Source organism: Podarcis filfolensis, assembly GCF_964270895.1.
Source record: "Podarcis filfolensis genome assembly, chromosome: 3".
In the NCBI taxonomy this organism is placed as follows: domain Eukaryota; kingdom Metazoa; phylum Chordata; class Lepidosauria; order Squamata; family Lacertidae; genus Podarcis; species Podarcis filfolensis.
The window spans coordinates 59,828,100-59,855,911 of record NC_139606.1 but is presented as its reverse complement, the minus strand read 5'-3'; the positions used below and the strand labels follow the sequence as shown (position 1 = coordinate 59,855,911).

Sequence of the window (27,812 nt, the reverse complement as noted above, 5' to 3'; positions counted from 1 at the left end):
TTGTAAATCACCTTGAGACTCACGTGGGAGGTGATTCATAAATTAATGAACTCGGTCATATAATAAAATTAGTAGCTAAGTATTTACGCCCACCCTCCCCCAGATACAGAAGAAAGATTGCCAGAGCCAAAACAGCTGAGAGGGGCAGAAAGACGTGGTAGAGAAGAATGAGCTCTGTTGTGGAAGCTGCCCCAGCCCCGCTTTGCTTTAAGATTAATGGCTCCTGCTACCGAACCCTACATCCCTTTGGGGTCCAGCTAACCATCTACGTGGTCTGTGCCCTGGGCATGCTACTTACAGTCCTGGGGAACCTGCTGGTGATTATTTCCATCTTCCACTTCAAAATCCTTCACACCCCCACCAATTTCTTGCTGCTCTCCCTGGCGCTGGCAGACCTCCTGCTAGGCTTAACAGTCCTTCCCTTCAGCACGATCCGCTCGGTGGAGAGCTGCTGGTACTTCGGGGATGCCTTCTGCCGTTTCCACACCTTCCTGGACACTGTCTTCTGCTTGGCCTCCATTTTCCACCTCTGCTTTATCTCCATCGACCGCCACTGTGCCATCTGCGACCCTCTGCACTACACCACCAAGTTCACCGTCAGGGTTGCTGGCGTCTACGTCGTGGTCGGGTGGGGAGTTCCTGTGCTTTACACGTCCATCTTCCTCTATAGCAAAAGAGTTGAGGAAAGTTTAGGCCAGTTCTTGCAGGACATGCCTTGCGTTGGGAGCTGCCAGCTGCTGTTCAACAAACTCTGGGGCTGGATAAACTTCCCGCTCTTCTTCTTCCCCTGCCTCATCATGGTAGGGCTGTATGTCAAGATATTTATCGTGGCGACCAGGCAAGCCAAGCAGATAAACAGTGTCAATCAGAGAGCCGGGTCCATGCGTCAGTCAGGAGCAACAAGGCGAGAAATGAAGGCAGCGAAAACACTGGGGATCGCTGTTGGCATCTACCTCTTATGCTGGTTGCCATTTACCGTGGACACGATGGTAGACAGCCTTCTTGATTTCATTACCCCACCTGTTGTGTTTGATGTTCTCATTTGGTTTGCTTACTTTAATTCAGCCTGCAACCCTTTGATTTATGTGTTTTCCTACCACTGGTTCAGGAAAGCTGTAAAGCTTGTTTTATCCCGTCAGATCTTCTATACAAGAACGTCTGCTGTGGACTTGTACCAGGAGGAATAACCCAGAGGTGCTAACTTACTCCATAGCTGGATACCACCCAAAGATAGAGGGGTCAGGAGATCTGGGGCCTAGCACAAAAGGCTTGGGATTCAGATCTCCTGGACCAATGCCCATGGCTGAAGTAATTTTGGTCACTACCACACCATACATTTAAACAACTCTTATGCTGCTTTAAACATCATGGCTTCCCCAAAAGGATTCTGAAAACTTTAGTTTACAAAGGTTGTTGACCCCACAGAATTACAATTCCCAGCACCCTTAACAAACTACAGCCCCCAGGATTCTCCATGACTGCTAAATTGGTATAAGAGTGTTGTAAACGTATGGTGGCCATAGAGTGAGAAAAATGTGAAATTAAACGAAACCCTGTAAGCAAAAGATATGGTGAGGAAAGGGACTCATTTATTGCTTTATTAATACAGTATGTATGTATGTATTTATTACCATATGAGTACCGTATTTTTCGCCCTATAGGACGCACTTTTTCCCCTCCAAAAATGAAGGGGAAATGTGTGTGCATCCTATGGGGCGAATGCAGGCTTTCGCTGAAGCCTGGAGAGCGAGAGGGGTCGGTGGGCACCCCTCTCCCTCTCCAGGCTTCAGGAAGCTATCCGCAAGCCTTGGGAGCCTGCGGGAGTTTCCCCCAGCTTGCACAGAGCTGCCTGCATCCCGAAGCCCTGGCGCGCTGAGCGGTTGCGCCGGGGCTTCGGGTAGCTCTGCACAAGCCGCAGGATGGCTCCCACGGCTTGCGGAGAGCAGCCTGTTCTGGGGGCTGGGGTCGGGGGAAGCTCGGGCTTCCCCCGCCCCAGCTTCGCGCCTGGGGGGGGGAATAAACATTTTTTTCTTTATTTCCCCCCAAAAAAACTAGGTGCGCCTTATGGGCCGTTGCGCCCTATGGGGCGAAAAATACGGTAATTCATTTTAGTAATGGATTGAAGTGCTACCAAATGAAAAGAGAAAGTTATCCAAATACGGTAGCAGTTAAAAGGACAGAAGCCGAAATAGGACTGAAAGCCCAAATGAATTTAATCAGTACAGTAAACACCTTGATTTTTGGTTGATCACTCAGTAGGAGCCTACTTTCAGGGTACGTTTTATTCAGTTTGCTTTTTGAAATGATATTGGTGCATTATTGTAACAAAGGATGATGAATAAAATATTAAACTGATTTCAATTGTAAAAGTTTGCTTTCTTTTTAAGTCACCTCACACTTTTGTCAATATTTGTCAATATTTCTCAAGTTGTTGACAATATTTGGGAAATATGCAAATATATTTAATGGTCAGTCGATTGATCAATCAAGATGATTAATGGACTAAAATTCTTTGCCGGGCTGAGAATATTTCTTGCAACAAGCGCTTTCTATCTTCTCTTTCGCTCCCCCTCTCTCTTTTGGAGGGTTTTGCTCCAGCAGGATGCATCAGCAGTTTCTTCTGTGAATGATGACATCTGTGATTCTATGCACAAAGCCTCTCAATAATTATCACAACTTATTTCATAAGAACGATTATTTCCATTTTTATTTGATTGCTCTTCTGTTTGCATATATTGAGCAAATGTGACTCTCTTTGTGGAAATAGATTGTCCTCTGAGCTTCTGACCTGAAGAAATATTTAAATAGCAGAAGCATATTTTCAGCTTCAGATATAATTATAGCAGCAGCCAAATCTGCCCACCTATCTCCTGGCAGCCCTGCTCTCCTGGGTCCTTGCCTTGCCTTGACTGACCTTGGGGAGGGGAGAATGGAAACCAGCTGTGGACACTTTGAAACACGTGGCCCATGGACCATAATGGCTGCTGGGGTTGCACTCAGGTTTTCAGTAGTACGTTTCTGAGAACAATTCAAAGTGTTGGCGCTGGCCTTTAAAGCCCTAAACGGCCTCTGCTCAGTATACCTGAAGGAGCGTTCCCACCCCCATAGTTCTGCCCAAACACTGAGGTCCAGCGCCGAGGGCCTTCTGGCAGTTCCCTCACAGTGAGAAGCGAAGTTACAGGGAACCAGGCAGAGGGCCTTCTCGGTGGTGGCACCTGCCCTGTGGAACTCCCTCCCACCAGATGTCAAGGAAATAAAGAACTATGTACACAACTTTTAGAAGACATCTGAAGGCAGCCCTGGTTAGGGAAGTCTTTAATGTTTGATGTTTTATTGTGTTTTTAATATTCTGTTGGGAGCCGCCCAAAGTGACTGGGGAAACCCAGCCAGATAGGCGAGGTATGAAGAAGAAGAAGAAGAAGAAGAAGAAGAAGAAGAAGAAGAAGAAGAAGAAGTTGTTGTTGTTGTTGTTGTTGTTTGGGGTTTGAGGTTTGTTTGTTTATTTACTTACAGTGGTACCTCGGGTTAAGTACTTAATTTGTTCCAGAGGTCTGTTCTTAACCTGAAACTGTTCTTAACCTGAAGCACCACTTTAGCTAATGGGGCCTCCTGCTGCTGCCGCGCCGCCGGAGCACAATTTCTGTTCTCATCCTGAAGCAAAGTTCTTAACCTGAAGCACTATTTCTGGGTTAGCGGAGTCTGTAACCTGAAGCGTATGTAACCCGAGGTACCACTGTACTTACTTACTTACTTACTTTCCTTCCCGCTCCCTTCTCTATCTTGGGTTGTTCTTTCCCCTTCTTCTGCTCCCTCATCTCTTTTTCTCCTCTACCTTCCCTGCTCTGCATGCTGCTTGTTTTTGAAGGCATGGAGGTTATAGTAGGTGGTTGAATGGGTGGTTGGTTAGGATTTTTAAGTGATCGGTTAGGATTTTTAAAATGTTATATCCAGTGCTATTTTTCTAAAAAAAATGTTTAGGGGTACTCTCATTCTGACTCAACAAAATCACCATTTTATAGTTCAAATCGGGGAAAATAAATACAGTAAATGGACAAAAGTACAAAGAACATGCATTACCTCCACAGATTCCACACTGCTTCACACACTGACGATTCACCATGCTATAGAAGAATTTTTTTTATAGAAAAAAATTAGTTTCTTCTCCTGTTAGATTCACAAAATGTTTAGGTACCCTACATTCCCCCAGAAAAAAGCACTGATTATATCTTCCCAACAGGTTAAAACGTTAGCAGATTTAAAAGTAAATTCAGCAGTATAAGTTATGTTGAGATGAAGTGAGATAGAGGGGATATGGATTGACTAGAATATGCAGTAGTAATAGAGTTTTGGAGGAAACAATGGAAGGCGGGAAGGGAAGTCGAGGTTTAATGCATTGTTACTTTTAATGTGGAGAAATTGTAGTGATGAAAATTATAAATAAAATTTACTTTAAAAAAAGAAATAAGAATGCATCTTTCCATGTTAGTTTATAACCTCTGATTTTAAACTTCTTTATGCGTTTTTATTATATACTTTTAATTTTATAGTGGTATATAAATATTTTTATAAATAAATAAATATGCTTTTCTTTTGGGAGCCCTCAGCCAGGGCCCTCAGAAGCCCTACAACGTGCCATTTTGCGTGGTTTTATTTTTGGTCCAACTAGACTGTATCCTTGAACTGTGGTTCCTCTTCCTTGCCAGGCTGAAGAGGTCTGTGTGTGTGCGCATCTGCATATAGAAATCTCTGATCTTTGTGTGGCTGGAGTGTAGCCTACTATACAAAAGAAAAAGTCCTATCTGTTGCTTCATCCCTGTGCAACTCACTTTGCAAATGTTTAACCTACCGGTAAAAGAATAAACCCACAAACTAAAAGACATAATATGTGCACTGAAGTTGAAAACAAATAGAATATGTGACCAGATGCTTATATTCCTAGATATGAAAGGAGCCTTATACTATGTTTGGATCCATGATCTTTGGCTCCCACATGTGGCTGATTCAGAAGTTGCACATGATATGTGCTTTTATACCACCTGCAATGTGGTAACTCTATTGCTGTCTGGGCGCTGCTGCAGTTCCCAGTTACTTTACGTGCCAACTGCCCCTGTATAGACTCACTTAGATCATCTGGGGAAATTCTATTCATGGTACTGCAACCTTCAGAATACCATACAGTGGTGACCTCAAAGCAGGCATTTCCTGCTAATGCCCCTGTGCTATGAAATGCACTTTCATCTGCCATATGTGAAGCAGAAACCATCAGTTGCTTCAGATGTCTTGTAAAGAGATACCTTTTTGTCCAGGCTTTCCCTGACCCATAAAATTGGGTCCTGTTTTTAATTCATTTGAATTCCCTGAATTCTTGTCTTTATTTGTTGTATATGCTTTCATACTGCTGTTTTACTAGTTGAACACTGGTTAGAGATGTTAAAATATTAAGTGCTGTTATTATTTTTTATTACTTAGCATTTTATGGGCAATTGGTATGAAAAGGCGGTAAACCTACCAAATTGCAGAAAAACAGGTTCAGAGGGTTTTGTGGTAGGTCAATTTAAAGTTGATTTTGGAGTGAGAAAAACACTGAGCCCCTCCGGGCTGGTGTTTTTGTGCAGGTGTATTCTGAAATGTGTTCTTGATACATTAATAGATTTATTTCGCTTTACTTTATTCTGCAGTGCTCCCCCAAGGCTTTCACAATCTTCCTGTCCAGAAGAGCAGTAGAAGTGGGAGGCGAAGGGAGGAGGACCCAATCATTTGTGGTATAAAAGAAATACTGCTTTAAGCAGGAAGTTATGGAATTTGCACTGATTGGAAATGAATCAGTGTGACTGCCCTAAAGCGTCTGCAGGTGCAAACGGTATTGAAAGTAGGATTACGTATGACTGTCCCGATAGCGTCATGAGCAGAAATAATCACTAAAAAGGACATCTGGCAGGATCCTAAAAAGAATTTGCTTTCTCGGTAAAACTCATTTCCTCTCGTTACAAACTAGACCTGTGAAGTATCTTCTCCACCCTGGCATCTTCCTTAGAGGCATTCAGTTTTGCTCTTGCAATGCTAGCCCCCATCCCAAAGCACTGGGATTGGAGAACACTGCTTAATCATCCTCTCTTGCTTACAAGCTAGACCCATCAGTCATAATGAACCACTTCATCTGTACCTGACCCCCACTCTGTTATTTGCTCCGCCTTCCTCCCAATGTGCCACAGAGTGCTTCAGAGGTCCCTGCTTCTTCATGCCCATCTAGCAGAGGCCCTGTTTCACCTCAGACAGGCCCTGAGGCCATGCCCTCCAACATGTTGAGTCCCAAAACTGGGACACACATTTTCCCATCCGTGCTCTTGCATGAATCACGTGGTCTATGCAAGAACACACAGCCCAAAAGAAGCACTTTTGGGGTGGCCGTGCTCTCACAGTGCCCCAAAATGTGTGTTTGGGAGCCCTGCACAAGATCATGTCCTCCCAAAGGTGCTTTTTGAGGGGCGAGATCTTGACTGGAAATTGCGAGAGATCATGGCACCCAAAATGGCTGCCATGCTCTCACAGGAAAAAATGGGATGTCTCTCTTTTTTTCCCCCAGGGCACTTGTGTGGCTTGGGATGTATCTAAATCTGACACTTATCCCTGTTACGTGGTTGGTGGCAGAAGTCAGTGAGGCTGTCGGTATTCAGCAAAAGAGTATGGCAATGTTGGACATACCTCCAGAAAACCACAAGCATGTAGCTAATATTTATCACAAAGCAAGGTAACTATTATATTATACCTTGGACACTTTTTGTTTTTTTAGGATTGAGACTCCAACTACACCTCTCGTTCATCTGGGAGTAGGGCTCTATTTCTTCCAAGCCTTACTGTTGATCCCAGGGTATGGTCTGCATTCACATGATGCAACTTGCTGAAGACTAGGCTAAGACTAGGTCTGCTCAGGGTTTGGAAGGGGGAACACCAAGAACCCCATTTATACTGTGAGCTCTATGATAAACTTAGTGGCTAAATGAAATACCAGGATCCTTACTAGACTCTCTTGCTTCAAACAGCCACCTCCATATTTCAAAATAATTGGTACATCCTTGTTTCTCAGGCTTTCCTCATACTTAGTAGGAAATGTTATTAAAATTGCCCTTCTAAATAAACTACTAAAATATTGATTACATATAACTGTGAAATTAACTAGAAGGGTACAGTATTCATCTTGCTACTGAAATGATACAAAGCAAGTAGAAATAAGAATTGTGCTCTTCAGCAAATTGCTGAGAAATGATATTAATATGCTGATTAGCATAGGTGTATGATTATATGAGGGACGTGGGTGGCGCTGTGGGTTAAACCACAGAGCCTAGGACTTGCTGATCAGAAGGTTGGCGGTTCGAATCCCCGCGACGGGGTGAGCTCCCGTTGCTCGGTCCCTGCTCCTGCCAACCTAGCAGTTCGAAAGTACGTCAAAGTGCAAGTAGATAAATAGGTACCACTCTGGCGAGAAGATAAACGGCATTTCCGTGTGCTGCTCTGGTTCGCCAGAAGTGGCTTAGTCATGCTGGCCACATGATCCGGAAGCTGTCTGTGGACAAACACCGGATCCATCAGCCTACAGAGCGAGATGAGCGCCACAACCCCAGAGTCGGTCACGACTGGACCTAATGGTCAGGGGTCCCTTTACCTTTACCTATGATTATACGGTTGTAACATGCCCAGGGCCATTGTGGTGAACAGTGAGCGAAAAATAACAGTAAATAAACATATAAAATTTATATATATATATACTGTATTTATCGCCCTATAGGACACACTTTTTCCCCTCCAAAAATGAAGGGGAAATGTGGGTGCGTCCTATGGGGCGAATACACGCTTTCGCTGAAGGCTGGAGAGCGAGAGGCTCTCGCTCTCCAGGCTTCAGGAAGCTCTGCGCAACCCTTCGGAGCCCGGCGGCAAGCCGTGCCGGGCTCCAGAGGGCCGCGCAGAGCTGCCTGCCCTCCCGGGGTCCGCGCACCTCTGCGCAACCCTCTGGACCCCAGCGCCAAGCTGTGCCGGCATCCGGAGGGTCGTGCAGAGCTGCCTGCACTCCCAGGCTCCGCGCAGCTCTGCGCGACCCTCCGGAGCCCGGCGCCAAGCCGCGCCGGGCTCTGGAGGATCTCGCAGAGCTGCCTGCATTCCGAAGCCTCGGGCACGCTGAAGAGCGCGCCCGGGCTTCGCACAGCTGTCTGCAAGCCTGGGGAGACCGGCACAGCTCCCTAGGCTTGCGGAAAGCAGGCTGTTCTGGGGGCTGGGGTCGGGGGAAGCTCGGGCTTCCCCTGCGCCAGCCCCGTGCCTGGGGGGGAAATAATTTTTTTTCTTTATTTCCCCCCCAAAAAAACTAGGTGTGTCCTATAGGGTGGTGCATCCTATGGGGCGAAAAATACGGTATATATATATATATATATATATATATGCAACAATTAATGTTAATCCCAACTTGCACCATAATAAGGTGATTCAAAGGTACACTATACACCTGCCTACATCTCCCTTCTCTACTTCCATTCTTCTTATGGCTCAGTGCAGCAGCAATGGCAAAGCTGCTCTCAGAAGTCTGTTGTGATGCTGTCGCTCGCATCACCACATGTGGTGGTCAAGCAAACTGCAGGATGACAACATCCTTACCTTCTTATTATATGTATTACTTGGCACTGCCCTCAGTGTGCACCATCAGTGCTGCTATTTGTTGAATATTTATTATAGTATATATTCGGCTCCACAGTGTATGCATGGCACTTCACAGACTACCAGAGGGCAGGCCCCCCACCCCAGGGAGCTTAAAATACAAAATTCCACACAGAAAACTGCATACAGAAAATCAAATGTAGAATATCAATCATACACTAAAAATAATACAGTTAAAGTGGCAGTTTAATCATACAAGATGAGCAGTGGACAATAATTAAAAAATAATTCTGCAAAGGGTTGGGTATTTTATTTTATTTTTTATTGTATGAGTGCATCTGAAAGAATGGGTGTCAAGAGCATTCCTCTTTTCTAATGGTAAAAAATTCACATTAAACGGGCCACAGCACAAGAAGTCAAGGTGTATAGCAGAAACTGTGGGCACGCCCCCCCCCCCGGCCTTTCTGCCAGGGAATTTAGTGACAGTTGCTGTTTTACATGCTTAGATGCAGTGCAGGCTGATGCAAAAGCAAACAAGCAGACAGATCAGTTTACTTATTTGAAAGCGTTTATAAACTTCATTTAAAAAATCTCTGTGTTGTGTGCAACACAGAAAAACACACAATCGAAACAAAAATGCAGCCCGAAACCGATCAGACAGCAGTATAAAAACATGTAAAAGCAAATAAAACAAAACCCCAGGGGATTCCAGCACATCAAACAGGGTCCAATCTTACGGGACCAGGGCAAAAAGGTAAGTCTTTTCCAAGACGTGAATTACAAGAAGACACGGAGCTAAACACCAGAATCTCCATATAGTTGCTGGGTGTTAATTTAAAAACAACAAAACCCCTAGATGTTCCACACAGAAAACTCAGGCTGCACATTTCATAAAGCGAAAAGGAGGCGGAGCCTGTGGCCTCGCCCCGCCCCTTCCCGGGAGCAGCTCCGTCTGCTGCAGCAACGGGGCGGGGCTCCCGGGGCGGGGCCGCCTCCCGCAGGTCAGCTGAGCGAGCAGGGCGACCAGGTCCGGGAGCGGGGCAAGGCAGGCTGCCCTCTTCGCCCCGCGGGGACGCGCCGACAGGCCACACAAGAGGCGGGTAAGGAGCGCCGGGAGTCCCCGGGCTGGGGGCGCGCGCGCCGAAGGGCGTCTCTTCCTCGCTCGCTCGCTCGCTGCAGCCGCTCGGCGTGCGTGGCGGGGCTCAGGTGGGCGCCGCCCTGTCGCAGAGCAGCCGCCCTCCCCTCAGCTCGGACGGGAAGGGGCGCCCCGTCGAACTCGGGCAGGCAGGCGGCTTCATCGCGGAGCGAGCGAGCGGAGGGCTGGCTGGCTGGTAGTTCCGCATTCCTATAGCCCCTCGCCTTCCCCGCCCCGCGGCTCAGCCTTCCCCGCCTCGGAGGACGGCTCTCTCCGCACGACGGCCTTCCTTCTCCCGGCCGTCTGCCTGCCTGCCTGCCTCCGCGGTTCCTCGGGAGTCTCCGCCAACCCGGTCGAGCCGCTCGCCTTGTTTTTCCGGAACTGATTTCCTCTGCTTTCGGGAAGTCATTATGTGGGCGGGGGAAGAGGAAGGGCTGGCCCCCCGAGATACGTGTGTGTGTGTGTGACACACACGCGTGTGCGTGTGAATGTGTCGCTTTGCGTGTGCACGCGCTCCAGGCGCTGATGGGGATGAGAAACCAACGTTCTTTTCCGGCTCCCTGGATCTGCTGCTGCTCCTCCTCCTCCTCCCTCCTCTGGCTGGAGGAGCCCATCATGTGATAGCGATAAGGAATCACAGGGTTTCTTTCAATGGGCGCCTTCGGAGAGATAGTATTAGGCGCGCACCGATGTGTGGATGGGCATGTTGCGGACACCCGAGGCCGCGTAATGCGTGGCAGCTCCTGCGGCGACACATTTCCTGGGGTAGACCTGCTAAGGAAGCCACATAGGCTTTAAACAGCAGCTCTTAATGCTTCTCTATCTGGACTGGCAGCAACCTCTTGCGATTTGGAGGAATATAGGTCAGGGCTGTATACGCACAATACGCCCATGGCTTCCCCAAGAATCCTTTGGAACTGTAGTTTTCCTCTGTGGAGCTACAAGTCCCAGCACCCTTAAACGGCAGTTCCCATGATTCTTTGGAAGAAGGCGTGTGCTTTAAATATATGTTGCGTACTCTGCCCAGGCAGTTGCTCCTGCTTTTTTCTGGCTTCCTGTCCCTGCCTTCTGCCTTGCCCCTCGCCAGTGGGCAGCAGCCACTGCTGCATGTCACTGGAAGATGCAGTACTGGGTGGAGAGATGAAAGGGCTGAAGGGCTAAATGAAAATACCATTCTTGTGGTTAACCATGCCTATTGAATGCAATACCAGCTGTGCATCTCAACCCCCCCCCCCGCCCCTCTGCTGTAGGAGACAAGTGGCAGAGTAGGGAGGGTTTTAGTGAGGAAACATGGATGGGAGAAAGTTAGCCAGTCCCTTCTCCTCTTGTTCCTCTGTTCAAACTTGCAGCATTCTGAAGCTGCTTTTGTTTTAATAAGACAAAATACACTGGGGTGCAGAATTTCCTCCGGAGGCTTCCTCATTTTATGAAGATGTGGTGAGAAGTTTTTGAAGCTGTGGCGTGAGTTCTTGCAGCTTTTGAATGCTTGCAGGAATGTGGGGTAGTGGCCAGTTGCTTGAAAAACTGGTATGCATCAAAACCTTTCTCTGCCACTGTCAATGCAGTCTCCCTTCCTAATAAATAATACAGGGCGATTTTTAAATTGTTTATGGATTGAAACTAAATCTCATTTGGGAACTATAAAGCCAAATGTTGGAAGATTCAGGACGGATAAAAGAAAATACTTATTCGTTCTGTACATAGTCAAACTATGGAACTCTCTCCTATCAGTGGTCAGTGATGGCCACCAACTATAAAGGTAAAGGGACCCCTGACCATTAGGTCCAGTTGTGACCGACTCTGGGGTTGCGGCGCTCATCTCACTTTCTTGGCCAAGGGAGCCGGCGTACAGCTTCCGGGTCATGTGGCCAGCATGACTAAGCCGCTTCTGGTGAACCAGAGCAGCACACAGAAACACCGTTTACCTTCCCACCGGAGCGGTACCTATTTCTCTACTTGCACTTTGACATGCTTTTGAACTGCTAGGTTGGCAGGAGCAGGGACTGAGCAACGGGAGCTCACCCCGTCGTGGGGATTCGAACCGCCGACCTTCTGATCGGCAAGTCCTAGGCTCTGTGGTTTAACCCGCAGCGCCACCCGCGTCCCCTTGGCCACCAACATAGATGGCTTTAAAAGAGGATTTGATAAATTCACAGGGGAGAGGGCTATCAATGGCTCTTAGCCATGATGGCTATGTTCTGCCTCCACAGTTTGTGGCGGCAGTGTTTCTGAATACCAGTTGCTGGAAATCACAGGAAGGGAGCGTGTCCTTGTGCTTGAATTCTGCTTGCAGGTTTCCCAGAGACATTTGGCCAGCCACTGTGAGAGCATGATGCTGGACTAGATGGGCCATTGGCCTGATCCAGCAGGCTCTTCTTGTGTTCGTAACTACTTAGCAAGTAACCTCACAGAATCAGTTGGAAGGGGCCAGGAGGACCACTGAGTCCAACCCACTGCAATGCAGGAATATTTCACCCAACGTAGGGGTCGACCCACAACCCTTAGATTAAGGCTCATGCTCTACTGACTGAGCTGTCCTTGCTATCTCAAGAATGTAAAACAGATGAGGTATTGCTGACCGCGAGTCTCTATCTTCAGTAGGATCTGAAACAATAAATGTTATAATTCAGTTAAGGACACTTCTTTTTCTTAAAGAAGGACAAAAGAAGGATGAAAATTGCCTCTGTAACACTCTTAGGTCTTCCAAGGTATCTTGTGAACGATCTTAAAACTTGGATTGCATACATCTAGAAAACATCCCAGGATCTGTCCAGTACGATGAATTGTTCTAAAATAAAACTGGGCTTGTTGTACTTTTGGATTGAACTGATGGTGTGAACATCTTTGAGAAAGCCTTTTAAGTGGCTGAGTTTACCAATCTATTGTTTTTCTTAGACTGCAGTTATATGAAAGAAAGATCCTAAAACTAGTACTGCAACTATTTAATTGCTTTTAAATTCTCTGGCTCCTTGGAAGTCATCTTTGAAAGTCCTATCAATTACGCTTTGAATCCAGTGCGGTGTGTATCTTACCATTGATGGTACCTTATGGGTGCAGAGAATCCTGGGATGTTGTGCTCTGACCATGAGGTTCTCAGGAAGAGAGGCATTAACCACTATGACCTTGTAGAGCATGGGTCGGCAAACTAAGGTCCGCAGGCCGGATCAGGCCCAATTGCCCTCTGGATTCAGCCTGCAGGCGGTCCTGGAATCACCGCTTGGATCGGCATGATCGTTCGGGCTGCGCCATTTTTATTTTTATTTTGCAATTCTGGCGCTGCCTCCCTTCTCCCTCCCTCCTCCTGGCTTCTCCCTGCCATGCAGAGGAAGGGAGCTGGGCTTTGAGCAGCCAGCCAATCCGAAGCCTTGCCGCCCGTGCGCTGGCCTCTCCATCTATGGCTGTGCTGTGATGGCAGTGTTGTGGGGCTTCAGCTGGAGCTTGGCATGCCTGGCATCCAGGAAAGCTGGCCCAGAAAGGAGAGGCGCCACCACCACTGCCGGCTCCCAACCGCAGGCAGAGCGGCAGAGGAGGTAGGAAAGCAGGGGGAGGGGAGGGGCTGGGGGAGAGAGAGAAGCCCCCCTCCATCATGTGTGCATGTGTGCGTGCACGCAGTCCAGCCCACCACAAGGTCTGAGGGGCGGTGAACCAGCCCCCTCCTAAAAAAGTTTGCTGTCCCCTGTTGTAGAGGAATAACTGTCCCTACCCTCTATTCCGAGTGTGTTTCTTTAGGATGCTCCACCCTGGTGCTTAGGGTTGCTAATCGCTACTACTTTTGCAAAACAATCTCAAAAGTTGGGCAACAGAGTATCTTAAATCTCCCATGCCCACATAGATATACTCCAGCAAGTTTCTTTCCACAGGATAATTAGGTGCACCACCCAGTCGTGCTAGTATCCATAAATCTCAGTGCAAGACTGTGGGACACTTCAGGCACTTTAAAGTCAATTTGAAGAGGAAGTACCACCAGGTGTGTGAGAGAGGTGATGTTGCAGTAAAAGGAACTGAAAGAGGAGTTAAAAATAGAATTGAGCTCTAAATCTTGAAAGTTGTCCCAGGGGAAACCATTGGTATTGCCCTGAACATGGTCCTAAGCCTGGACTCCTGCTGGACTGGGCTGCCTTCCCACAGAGATGGATTTAGGGCAGTGCAACCAGTTCTGCTACACTGGACACCAAGCCTAGGGGGTGCCACAGGGCGTTGCAACTATGACGTAGTGAACTGAGAAGAATGGAAGGCGCTGAATTTTGGCCTCACACAGGGAGTCGCTGAAATTTGAAAGACCACACCCCACTTCTGCTCTCTGTACCTGGCTTAATGATTCCAGACTATTCCTGTTTGTCTCCCAATCTTCTTGGAATTCTTCCCAAGCTTGCTCTTCATTATCGATACGTATTTGTACCTGCTTTTCAGCAACAAGTCCTCAAAGTGGTTTACGAATTACTGGTGGAGACCATTTTAGGCATGTCCAGTGGATGTGTGATTGCTGATGTGTGGGTCCTTTTGGATCCGGAAGAAGGCGGAATGGAGGCAGGCTGGAACGGGGCAGGGTAGGGCAACCACAAGGAGTGGGAATGGAACCCCTGCGCAAAATGGTTGTGGCCTATACACGGTGGCTGACAGACGTGTTCTCAGTAAAGTTGTTTATGATCTCAGCCAGGGTGGGTTTTCATGTATAGATCCTCTACCCTAGAGCAGATGATCACACTTCCATGTCCTATAATTCAGTGGCCCCTTCACACATTACAAGCAGTGTGGAGAGGTACTGAAGCTATCCTGCTTGCCTCGGGATCATGTAATACATTGCTCTCATGTTTGAGCACTGATTGAGCACTGAAGCTTATGTGTACAAACCTCTACAGGAGCTTGAGCCCTGCACTCTCAGCTCTCGCAAAAGCGAAGGCCCATAGATGTCTACAAATATAGACTTTCCTCCTCAGTGCATGGGAGAGTGCATACCTTTCATGCAAAAGATCCCAAATTAAGTCCCTAGCATCTCCACATAAAATCCTAGTTTGAAACCCTGGAAGACCCTCAGTGTAGACTGAGTTAGATGAACTAACAGTTTGATTCTTTGTAAGGCAGATTCCTGTGTATCTACAGAAATAGCACCATTTCTGACCTACTACAGTCGTATCTTGGTTCACAAACGCTTTCCGAGTCAAACATTTTGCCTGGTTTGTGAACTTTCTTTGGAACCCAAGCATCCAGTGCAGCTTCTGTGGTTTCCAATTGGCTGCAGGAGCTTCCTGCAACCAATCGGAAGCTGCGCCTTGGTGTCTGAATGTTTTGGAAGTCGAACAGACTTCCGGAATGGATTCTGTCCGACTTCTGAGGTACCACTGTACTTCCATGTGTTTTAAAGAGATTTGTGATTTGATGTACTCTAACGCCCTTTACAGCTAACAGGGAGTACATGTTTTTTGTGCCTGTGTATCAGTACCAGAATGCAACACGGCAATCTTTGCATGACCATGTGGGCCACTTTGCACCTCCAGTCCTCCTCCTGCTGCACCGCCATGAGCTAAGCAGTGGTTTGGCTGAGTGTGTTGTCCAAATCCTAGACGTTCATGGTTTGTCTGCAGGAGACAAACCATAAGTTCAGGTTCAGACATCGCACTAAGCCAAACCATGGTTTTAACTCATACCATCAGGAGGACCAGTTCAGGAATGCAGCATCCATGATCTTCTCTGAGAAAACCTTCACTTGTGCACATTCATGCTAAGCCATGGTTTGGCTTACCATTACATGCAAACCAGTTCTGTGCATGAGAAGCTGGTTTGGCAGTTAACTGTGTCCTTATCGTGGAGCTGTTTATATGAGAAAGTAGCTGCTATTTCACTTTCATGCAACATAGCAGAGAGTAGTTTCAAAGTAACTGTCTTTTATATACTTTCATACAACATAGCAAAAAGCTATTTCAAAATAACAGTCTATGTTAAAACACTGGGATATCTTTATGTTGAGAGAACATTTAAATGTTGGTCAGGACTCAGGAGGCTTTGTGAGAATTCCTAGTGTAACAATGGGAAAATGTGAGCAGAGGAAGTTCAGTCTTATGGTTATCATCTGCATTTATTTGTATGCTGCTATGCTCTCATGACACAGAATCATAGAATTGTGAAAAAGTTACATAATTCACTAAGTTACAAAATATAACAAGTAGTTAAACAACAAGTTAATGAAAACATCTCATAAAATGTACTATGAAATTAAATCCCCTTATAATATATTATAAGATCTACCAATATTCCAATAACATTAAAAATAATATTAGCTCACCTCCAAAATGAATGTCCTGCTGTTCCTCCAAGGGACTTGGAAAACCATCCAAATGATTCTATGAACATGGTCTACAATCCAAACAGCTTGCACTGTCATCTGCTTAGCTTCACATAAGTTTAAGCCCTGCAACATCTGGAGGGCCACAATTCCCCATCCCTGACCTGTGTCTTCAGGCTATTCTCTCTCAAGCTGTTCCTGCATCTAGAGCTTGTGTGCATCTCTCCACAGCTCCTAGTACAAGATGGAGGTGGTAGTGTAGTGAAATAGATGGTCCATGGGGCTCCTCGCTGCTTAAACTGGCTCTTTCTGTAATGTCTGAGGCTGCTCATAAAATGAAAGGCATTGTCACCTTTATTGTTGCGCTTTAACAAAAAGTAATCCATTGCTCTTCAGGGCTTCGAAGGCAACCTCACTCCTCACAAAGCCCTTGATCCTAGATACAGGTGCCAGAACTTTTAGAGCTTTTTTTAAGGGGATATTTCCCCTGAAAAAGCTTCTATTCTTACGCCGCCACTGCCCACAGCCTCTGTAATGCCATGCTGCCATGCCATCATGCTGAAATGCTAAAGAGGTGCCAGAATGCACAAAAGAGGTGCTAGCGCTCACCAAAGAGGTGCCAGAACCCAGTTCCAGTAAGTTCCAGCTGAAAAAAGCCCTGCCTAGAATTATATGGGGGAAAGAACTATACTGCCATGTGGCAAGTGATTTGGGGGTGGGGGATCTGGCTTATGGGTGAGTGTTTATTGAAATCACATTTCAACCCAGGAGTGTGAGAAGATGCCCATTATTCCTCCTCCACACAGAGCTGATTCACAGCCCCTATTTTTACTCTCTTTTTTTCTTCATGGAGTTTAAAGGACAGAATATGCTTCCCACTTTTATTATTTTCACAACAATCCCATGAGATCAGTGAAGGATGGTTACTGCTCATAATTGTCCAGCAAACTTCATGGCCAAACTTCCCCAGCTCAAGTTGATAATTTTATCCACTCGTAGGGAATTAACACAATAGTCTATAGAGTGTCTGTCTTGATTCGTATAAGCTGCAAGCAAGTTTGTCTGGATGTGGAAACTGGCATTCTCTGTGTTGACATCCTTCCAAAGTCGCCTCTTTTCTTCTCTACTTCCCCTTATGTATCAGCATTACTGGCCTACAGTGTAGTTATAAACAGAGTTAGCCAGATGTCTTAATTGCACTATAAACATCTTCTTTACTGCACTTTTGGATTTCCTTCCTAGCCTTTCAAAATCTAACTTGCTCTGCAGATCATTCAAAGGAAATAGGAGGTACCATAGGAAGGGTTATTAAAAAGGGTGATTAAAGTTTTACTTGAACATTTGAGTTTTTATGATGCATTTCCCTATTATGTGTAACTTCTTAAAAAAGATATTCTCCTTATATTTTCAGGTGGCATTATTGGTGAATCTTTTGTTTATGACCTAGTGTGCATCGTCCCAGTCGGCCATGGCGTACAATGCAGGCATCACTGGGGACCCTAACCAGTTAGCACAACGCATCACTTCAAATATCCAGAAAATCACACAGTGCAGTAAGTTCCTTAAAGCTATTCCTATTTACAAATGTTCCTGTCCCTATATCTATATTTTTGTCATGACAGGTTTAGGAGCTTTGGGTGAAATCCAGTGTTTTCCAAGCAGACTGCTGTTTCTCCCTCTCTTCCTCCTAGCCTCTGCCCAGAGGACCACCCAATACTTCGGACCAGATTTTGGGTGGAGGGGCAGCAGCATGGAGGAGACAGAGAAAGTCTCATAGTACAAGCAGTCATCTGTTCCACTGGCAGATAGGCACAGTATATTGCCCTTTATTGACGAGATCCTTAACATCTCAAAGGTTTGTGCAAATATTAGTTTTATGTCAGTTTTTAAAATTCTGGACTTTGTTAGCAAAACCTTCAGCAGTTCTGCAACTATACTTCAATATCTGGTTTCTGGTGAGGTTTCAGGACCTAGTCATGAATTACACACCTTAACTATCTTATCTGAAGTCTGTTGTACATGTTCTGGGCGGTGAAGGATTGAATTCAGTATGGCCCAGTACTAGGAAAAGGCAGCACAAAATTGAATGGTGTGGAAAGGTGTGTGTAAAAACAATGTACCCAAATGGTCTTCAAAAATCCTCTGTAGATATTGCCTGCTATGAGAGTACTTTGGTCATAAGGCTATGTTTTGAAGAAAAACTGTTATTGTTGGTTTGCATAAATATGTTGGTAAGATTCCCTCTCTCCCAAGAGAGCCATATTAAACTGTTGTAGAAAAGAAGAAATTGGAAGAGAGTACTGTGGCACCTTAAAATACATATTATTGTCACATAGATTTTCATGGGCTGAAGTCCACTGGGCCAGATAAATGTGGAGGAAAATTCATCACTTTGAGAATGGTGCTAGAGATCATGAGTGACGCACCATTTGCATCTACATATTGTACTATTATTATTATTATTATTATTATTATTATTATTAGTTGCTAAACAAGTTTAGCTTTGGGATGATCTTATCAATGCATACCAACTGATTATTCCTCAGCTCTGAGCAGGTGGCTTGAATCCTCATTAAATTCCATACAGTAATTATTGTTGTAACCTTGTTAAATATATGTGCAGCAAGCTCCAATGCAGCATGATGAGAGGGCACTTTCTGGTTGCCGTGCCCTTGCTTCTCCTTTAAATGATTAGGAGCTGTATCTGCTGACTTATCTCTTCCTTCCTCCACCCTTACTTTCATCCTTCCTCCTCCCTTTGTACTGGGCCACTTATATTTACTCATACCGCTGTAAAAGATTCACAACGTCATAATCCTTGTGTGTCACAACACACAACCTTCTGTAGAACTGTGTGTTGAGCCACACCTTCAGAAACAGTAACTGGTAAAAGCCATTCTATATGTGTTCAGATGTTCTTCCATCTGAAAATCCTTTCGATGGAAAGCTAGCATGCTGGGAAAAATGGTAGGCCTGAGGCTTTCTCCCTCACGTGCTAATTTTGGATAGGCAGAGTGTTATTGATGTGGGAAGCATTCAGTCTTCTCCACTAAGTCATGGTAAGAAATCTAATTCCAAAGAACAGTGTCAGACTGTTTCTGAATGTGTGGGTTGCCTGCTTCCCTTTCTCATATACCTTTTCCTCAGGGGTGGGGAACCATTGTATTTGTCAAGGGCTTATTTATTTATTTATTTTTTTGATTGATTGATTGATTGATTGATTGATTTATATATCGCCCATCGTAAGATCTCAGGGCGGTTCACAGAATAAAATGCCGGATAAAAACATGAATGTAAGGAAAACAAAACAGCAAAACAATACCCCCCCTTATACTACTACTACTACTACTACTACTACTACTAATAATAATAATAATAATTTATTATTTATACCCTGCCCCTCTGGCTGGGTTTCCCCAGCCACTCTGGGCAGCTCCCAACAGAATATTAAAAATACAATAAAATATCAGTCATAAAAAACTTCCCCAAACAGGGCTGACTTCAGATGTCTTTTAAAAGTCAGATAGTTGTTTATTTCCTTGACATCTGACGGGAGGGTGTTCCACAGGGTGGGCGCCACTACTGAGAAGGCCCTCTGCCCTTCTCACAAACACATTTAAATGTTGTAGAATATTAATCAGCCCAAGGCCTGGTTGAAGGGCAACATTTTTGCCTCTTCTGTAATGAAGACGCCAGGCGAGTCTCTCAGGAGAAAAGCATTCCACAAACAGGGAGCCACTACAGAGAACGTCCATTCTCAGGATCTCACATGGAGGAGGCACATGAAGAAAGGCCTCAGACGATGAACACAGAGTTCAGGGCGGTTTATATGGGGAGAGGCTATATTCTCTTGGGGGTTATGTGCTACTGGGGTGGGGGTGGGGGTTGTATTATGGTGGGTGGGACCACCTGCTTTTCTTTTCCTGGCTCTCATTCTGCCATGCCACCTTCTCAGTGCTGCTGGGGAAGAGACATGAAGCTAGCTTGAGGGCAATAGGTTTCCCACTTTGCTTAAATGACTGGTGGCTGCTGCTACATTTGTTCTCTCTCTGGCACATACAAGCTTCTTCTACCAGTTTGACTCATCTTGCTTTATGTGGCAATGCCCAGCCCCTTGGGAGGTTCCCCACTTGTGTGTGATAAAATTCTGAAAGGGAAGGGAAACCACATGGGAAAGAGAGACTTCTGTGCACTTATGGTTGGGCTGGCAGGGCAGATGCTGTAGAACTGGTAAAGATGAAAAAGAGGACTGAGTGCTAAAAGAGCTTGGGGTGGGAGCATGATGCTGTTTGCAGCTGCTTCAGAACGTTAGCCAGTGATGAAATGTGCATATTACTTCATTCATAAGAACTGAAACATTCAGTTAGAGGGTGCCCCAAGTTTTAAACACTGAGATGCTTAATACTAAAATAAAATCTTGAAATGGGAGGAGGCTTCAGAGGGGAGATCCCTGAGTAGGAAATGAAAGGGAGTGAAACGCTTGCCATCCATTTCTTTCTCTGCAAAATTGGTAGAAAGCATGGAAATTGCAAAGCTCGCAGTGGGAGTACTTCTCTCAATAATTTCTCTTTGGGGTTCATAGGGTCCTGTGCTGATCTAGAGACTGAATTGCCAAATAGTGCTTCTTCCTGATTTCCTGCCCCTTTTCCACTTCAGGACTCTGGTATCGCCAAAGTCCTTGAATTAAAAGACGGTGAATGAATGACTGCTAGAAAGTGGGAGGCTCCTTAAACTCTGTCAACATCACAATCTATTTAACCTTGGTAGTCTAATCTGTTAACTTCTGAAGCATTTTGGTTGGAGCTAAATTCACATTGGAATGCTGTGTGGGTCAAGGGAGGAGAAAATAAATTACTAGTACTAGGAATTTGCTGTCAGAAAAATCAGCCCACATGGATGATGTAATCACTGCTCTAGCACCCAGACTAGATTATCATGAAGGTTTTGCCTTAATGACTAAACAAGACAAACAAGTTCTAATGGTGTAACTTGTTTCTCTTTAATTGGACAATTGCTTTGTGCAGGTGATACGTCAGGCCTATGTGATGTGAAAGGAGCTCCTTATAATGCAAGTTTTATTTTCAGGTAGCGAATGCAAAGTTCTTGTGCTCTGGGCATATAATGCAGTTCTTATTTAATGCAGTTCTTATTTAATGCATTTTGTATCATTAACCAGAACTAGAACTGCATAGCTTTTGCAAATAGCCTGCATGATGTGCTATGAGGCTAAACCCTGGAGTTTCTGGTTGTAATTTAAATAATAAACGCTCCAAATTATGAGGTAAAGGCTAACACTTTTTCTTTGAACCTGCTATGTTGATTGCAAAACTGGGGCGGTTATCTTCTTTAAGGTGACTATTGTGCAGTGATTTGAAAGAATAGTAAAGCACCTACATTTGACTGTAGTCGAAAACTTCCTGTATACCATTTTTCTCCTTCCATTCCACCTAATGGAGGTTGAATCATACAATAGAGCAGTGTCCTTCAATCTCAGGTCCCCAGAAGTTGTTGAATTGTGACTTCCATCATCCCTAACTATTAGCTACTAAGGTGACTGGGGATGATGGGAGTTGTAGTCCAACAACAGTTGAATTTATTTATATACTGAATCGATTTATTGAATTTATGTCTTGCCCTTCCTGTAGAAGAAGCCCACTCCCAAAGAACGCTGCAATAAAGGGCAATTCTTTCTCTAGGTGATATCCGTTCACTGAAGATTCTTCTCTGTGGAGCTCGATTAAATTGTAAAAATAATAATAATAAATCTGAATTGTAGGACCATTTTCAGCCAGAAAATAATACATAAAAATCCATTCGTCTGGTAGAACAGGAAAAGCCTCTGTGCAAGGAAGGGTTTGATAACTATCTCCTACGTCCTAGGTGACTGACAGACGTATATGTGGGCAGCTGGGCTAGAGGGGAAAAATGTGGGTTAGTAACTCAGATAACTGATGGATATCTGCTTGTCTAGAGGGCACTTTTGCCTCCCCCCGCCCCAAGTTGGCTTCAGCACTCTGTGCTAAACTGGTAGGAGGAAATACAGAAGGAAAGAAGAGAGAGCAGTTGGAATGGAGGAGGAACATGCTGAGAGAGGCTGTTGATGACTGCTCTCCATGGCTGAGATCAACAGGGACATAGTTGGGCCCTGTCAGAGAAAAAACATGTGCTTGCTGCTTAGAAGAAGTCTATGGTTTCAAATTGAAACTAGAAGGCACAGCCCCACTTTTGCAAGCTGTTGACATTTAGCTGAGGAGAAAGAGAAGGTCCAGAACTTGTTTGTGATAACATATATATTTATTTTTAATGAAATGAGGTCAAGCGAAAGGAAAATGCAAAACAAGTGCATTGGTAAGCCCTGCCACATGTGTGTAGTCATAAAAGCCTGCTCTTTATAGAGCACCACTGAAAAACTTTAGCAACTTGTTGCACAATGCATCCTGCAGAGGGCAGTATTGGGTAACTTTTCTAAGCTAAACTTTGCAAGAATCCTAGGTGCTAAAATTCAAGCATAAAGAAAACGATAAGATGTAAGAACATGACAGCTCATTGGCTTTAAAATGATCTTTCCAATTAAACTTCGGTTGTCTAAAGTCTTAATTAACTTGGTCTGCCCTAACTAATTTTTAAGTTAGGTTGTTGCTGTGTGATCAATTTAGGACATGAACAAAGAGAGTATTGTAGCTATGAAAATATCGTAGAATTGTAGAGTTTGGAAGGGACCCTGAGGATCATCTAGTCCAACCCCTGCAATGCAGGAATATGCAGCTGTCCCATACGGTGATCGAACCTGCAACCTTGGTGTTATCAGCACCATACTCTAACCAACTGAGCTATCCAGGCTGATCAGATGGAATCTCTTCCTTTTGGATTTACCTAGTATTTGATTATGAAAATGACTTGGTATTCCATTTCAGTCCATGAACTTGGTGTTTTGCGTTAACATGGTAGCGACCCTCTAGCATAGATGTGCAAGGGGTTACATAGGCAAGAGTTGATAGGATCATCTGCTCTATGTGGCGTTCAGGGCACTCACTCTGCATCCTGTGTGCTAAATGCAAGGGGTTCCCTGTAAGCCTTTAGCGCCTACAATATACAGTGGTACCTCTGGTTAAGTACTTAATTCATTCCAGAGGTCCGTTCTTAACCTGAAACTGTTCTTAACCTGAAGCACCACTTTAGCTAATGGGGCCTCCTGCTGCTGCTGCCGCGCTGCCGGAGCATGATTTCTGTTCTCATCCTGAAGCAAAGTTCTTAATCTGAAGCACTATTTCTGGGTTAGCGGAGTCTGTAACCTGAAGCGTATGTAACCTGAAGCATATGTAACCTGAGGTACCACTGTAGAAGATCCACAACGACAAACACTTTCCTGTTAGTGAATTAGGATGCTTATGTCAGTTCAAGATGGCCAGCAGGTGGCATTTATTCATAACATGTGCAGCTGAGCTGTATCCCTATTCTAACCACATTTCTTTGTAACTGGGATTCATTCTGCACATCTCAAAGGGCTTTGCACTTGTGCCTTCTGGAACAGTAAATGGCTCCTAAAAGTCAGCGAATTTATGAATGGATATCATGGCCACTGAGTGCGTGATTTCCTCAGCCTGACTTCCAACTTGCTGTACTAATAATGGCTGAGACATGGGAAACGTAGATTCAAATCCCGCTCAACTGTTCATATGCTGTATGGTTGAATGAGGGTAGTAATATAGTACTGTTCTCAACTTTGGCTCCACATACTGAATGAGTGTGTGGCTCACAACCCATGGGCTCCACCCCTGACACCTGTATGTCTGGAACATAGGGAGTTGCTTTGTCGAAAGTCAGACCATTTGTCCATCTAGTCATATTGTTGATATGACTGGCAATGACTCTCCAGGGTTTTAGGAAGAGGACTGGAAAGACTTGGGGTTTTGTGGGGGGGGGAGGGAATCCAAAGGGCACCTAGGATATTACAGGCCCACTAGCTTATCTTCCCCTCTGAGTGAATTGATTTGAAGCATTCTTTCAAAGATAACTTTTATCAAGCATATAGGTGGACAAGAATTAACGTAGTATCTGCAGAGGCAACTTCTGTCTCAGTAGCCTCTAGGAGCTATTTGCCTCCACAAGCAAGTAGATGGGGATGATCAGGTAGTCGCTAGTTAATATTGATAAGCTTAAAAATCGCAGGCTAAGAGGAGAAATAACCTTATGAATCAGTAACTAGCTAAAGAACAGCCAGCAGAGAGTAGGAATAAGCAAATGTAAGAAGTGGGCTGCCTCCAAGGATTTATATTGGTTGCCAGGGCTTTTAATTCATTGGTAAATGATCTGGAACTAGGGGTGAGCAGCAAGGTAACCAAGTTTACTGATGACACCAATTTATTTAAGGTGGTAAAATAAAATAAAACAGTGATACTGAAGAGCTCCAAAGAAAGATCTCTCCAAATTGGGGAATAAGCATTAAAATGGCAAATGCAGTTCATTGTAAGCAAGTATAAAGAGGGGCAAAATAATAATAATAATAATAATCTCAACTTCAAATATATGCTGATGGAGTCTGAGCTGGTGGTTACTGACGAAGAAAGGGATCAGGAAAGGGATTGTGATTGTGGTGGATATTTCAGTGAAGAAGGTGAATTCCTTTTGGAGAAATCATTAGGAAGGGAATTGAAAATGAAGCAGCCAATATAATATTGCTTTTTATGCACATGATGCAGCTACACTTGAAATAGTTTGGGTCACCGCACCTAAAGGATATTGTAGAGCTGGAAAAGCTGCAGAAAAGGGCAAGCAAAATGACGAAGGGGCGTAGTTAAATTATGGAATTTACTGCTACAAGATGTGACGATGATTCCCAACTTGAATGACTTTTTAAAAGGGATTAAACAAATTCATGTGGGATATTATCAATGCATGTAGTCATGATGACAGTATATTAACTCCAATGGGATGCGGGTGGTGCTGTGGTCTAAACCACTGAGCCTCTTGGGCTTGCTGATCAGAAGGTTGGCAGTTTGAATCCCCACGACGGGGTGAGCTCCCATTGCTCTGTCCCAGCTCCTGCCAACCTAGCTGTATGAAAGCATACCAGTGCAAGTAGATAAATAGGTATCACTGCGGCGGAAAGGTAAATGGTGTTTCAGTGCGCTCTGGTTTCCATCACGGTGTTCCGTTGCACCGGAAGTGGTTTAGCCATGCTGGCCACATGACCTGGAAAGCTGTCTGTGGACAAACACTGGCTCCCTCGGCCTGAAAGTAAGATGAGCACCGCAACCCCTTAGTCGCCTTTGACTGGACTTAACTGTCCAGAGGTCCTTCACCTTTACCTATATGACCTCCAGTATTGAAGGCAATATGCTTCTGAATATGAGTTGCTGGAAATCACACACTGAGAGAGTGCTCTTGCACATATATCCTGCTTTTAGGGTTCTCATAGGCATTTTGTTGTGGGAAGAGAATGTTGGACTAGATAGGACAGACAAAAGGTGCGTTGGGGCTCTTGAAATGTTTTAAGTTTAAAAACATAATTTGAAAGGCTTTCGTTTTCAGCAGTTCAGCTGTAACATGATCTTTTTTGTGTACGTGTATGTATAGCTTTGCTTTTGAAAACTTCACTGAATTTGACCTACCACAGCTCTGTCAACTGGTATATGTTTCTGAATTGTCAATTAGAGATGCATGAAATTGTGGTGGAAATGTATCATTTACAAAAACCCTCTTCCTCTTTTTGCAAACAGCTGCAGAAATACAAAGAGTACTGAATCAACTTGGAACGCCACAAGACACGCATGAATTGCGGCAACAGCTGTAAGCGCTTCATGAGATGACCTTCATTTAACTGCATTGTAGATAGCCTCTCAATATGTGTTCCTGTCTTACCAAAGTGCTCTGCGTCTTTGAAACATTTGAGAACAGAAAAGGAGTGTGGGGATAAACCAACATCTTATCTGTATGTTGACTTGTTAATCCTCCAAGTTGCATTGTTGGCACTATTAAGCACCCAGATGGTGTTGGAAGCAAGAATGTACAGAGCCAACAAAGCCTACTGAGGTTCTTTTAAAAGTTCAAACCACTTTCATGTTTGCTACTTCCGGCATTTTGGAAATGACTCTTAGGCTTTTGACAACAGTTTCAGCAAGTTAGGTTTTGTTAAGTGATGCAAAAGTATAGTATAGTATAGCATGAAATCAAAAGAAGGAATTTATTCCAAATAACTGCGAAGAAGAGAGAGAGAGAGAGAGAGAGAGAGAGAGAAAGAGAAAGAAAGAAATTAGGAATGCATTGTTTCTACAGTGTGATGTTGGCAAGTGTCACTCATGCACCAGAAGGTTATGTAGATTATCTAATGTAATATTTAGATTAGCCTGAAGCCACATGATTATAGATGTATACAGTCCTGTGCCTACAGGTTTTTATTGGTGGTTTCTGCAGATCTTGGTTGTTGATATCTTTTGTGCCCCTGCTCATTAGTGAGAGATTTGCTTGAAATCTCCTGAAAGAGGGGTGTTGGGCATATACATGGACACTAAAAGAGCTGGCTTTGCAGTTAATATCACTGGGCATGCTAACTAATGCCTACCAACTTCCACTTGGGCCAGATTGCCAGTGCTTTGTCCAGATTTAACTGGTAGATCAGGGTGCCTTGATTTTTACTGCAACCCGTTCTCTAGATGGCCTTTTTCTTCAATTGACACAGGAGCTGTTGATTAAGGAATGCTTACAGTAATCAAGTACATCATGTTGCTACTCAAATCGTGGTTCTACATTAGAATATGTTCTTTTCCTTAGAATTAACTTGTGATCATAATTCCGGGGGCGGGGTGGAGAGATTTTTTTACTCTTATCCTTTTCCAAAAAAGAATATGTAAGCCTCCCCCTGATCATGGTGTTAGTCATAATTTAAAATGTTTTCTCTCTTTCCCCTTCCCATATTGACTATTTACATTTTAAAATACCGAATCTACTTTTCATGGCCCATCTATCAACCTGTCAGACAAATGCAATCTTTATCATTTAAGTACTCATTTTTTTTTTTTATTTTTAAAAAAGATTTAAAGCAAAGTTTGGTCCACTACTTCTCAATTCTTCATTCTTGGTTTCTACAGAAGTGGAACCAGCAGTTATTTTGCAAATATTAAATAATATATGTGCCTTTCCTGAAGATTTATTTCTAAAGATATTCAGCAATGGAGTAAAAACGTTGGTTGAGTAATCCAGTCACTCAGCTATAACTTTCTGTTTTAGGCAGCAGAAGCAGCAGTATACAAACCAACTTGCCAAAGAGACAGACAAATACATTAAGGAGTTTGGATCTCTGCCTTCAATAAGCGAGCAGGTATAAAAATGTGTTATTTTTTTATAAAAAAAACCTAAAACTGCCTTTTTCATTTCTGCCATGTGTGTTTGAAAACATTTTACTCCCGAGGCATATCAAGCAAAATACATTAATGGAACTTGGTTTGTAGTATAATTAAGAGGCCAAGTATTTTTTGAACTACTAGGATTATAGGATTTACTTTGGTACAGGCACTTGGATTATGATCATTTTAATCATTTTGACTGCAATCCTGTGCACAGTTAGGCTGCTTAAATCCTATTGACTTCAGTGGGGTTTAAGCAGTCTAAATATGTGCAGAACTTGGACATTTTTGTCTTAACTGTGAGTGTGCTTGTATGGTATTATATGGGGAAATGAAATCAACATTCATTTCAGGGCAGTTGTCTTTCATTCTTATGAACAGCCATGCTAACAAATAGCTTATTATTTTCTCATTA

The 27,812-nt window shown here is 44.3% G+C and overlaps 2 protein-coding genes and 1 long non-coding RNA gene across 4 annotated transcripts in view; 2 read left to right on the top strand and 1 right to left on the bottom strand.

Moving 5' to 3' along the window:
* Positions 1-27,812, bottom strand: part of LOC310760040 — a 592,410-nt gene that overhangs the window by 25,156 nt on the left and 539,442 nt on the right. The window lies entirely within an intron of this gene.
* On the top strand, positions 168-1,187 carry LOC310759299 (trace amine-associated receptor 5-like; the record flags this gene model as incomplete). The annotated part of the gene is made up of 1 exon (XM_083606274.1): positions 168-1,187. One exon carries the CDS (start codon positions 168-170, stop codon positions 1,185-1,187), a length of 1,020 nt encoding a protein of 339 aa, XP_083462400.1.
* STX7 (syntaxin 7) overlaps positions 9,595-27,812 on the top strand; it is a 28,122-nt gene continuing 9,904 nt past the window's right edge. The window contains exons 1-4 of one of the 2 annotated variants that reach the window (XM_083607841.1): positions 9,595-9,740; positions 17,467-17,608; positions 25,775-25,844; positions 27,282-27,372. In XM_083607841.1, coding sequence (XP_083463967.1) covers positions 17,524-17,608; positions 25,775-25,844; positions 27,282-27,372 — 246 coding nt within the window. In that variant the 5' untranslated portion in view covers positions 9,595-9,740; positions 17,467-17,523. The remainder of the gene's footprint in view (positions 9,741-17,466; positions 17,609-25,774; positions 25,845-27,281; positions 27,373-27,812) is intronic. The other variant, XM_083607842.1, reaches the window with a different exon arrangement.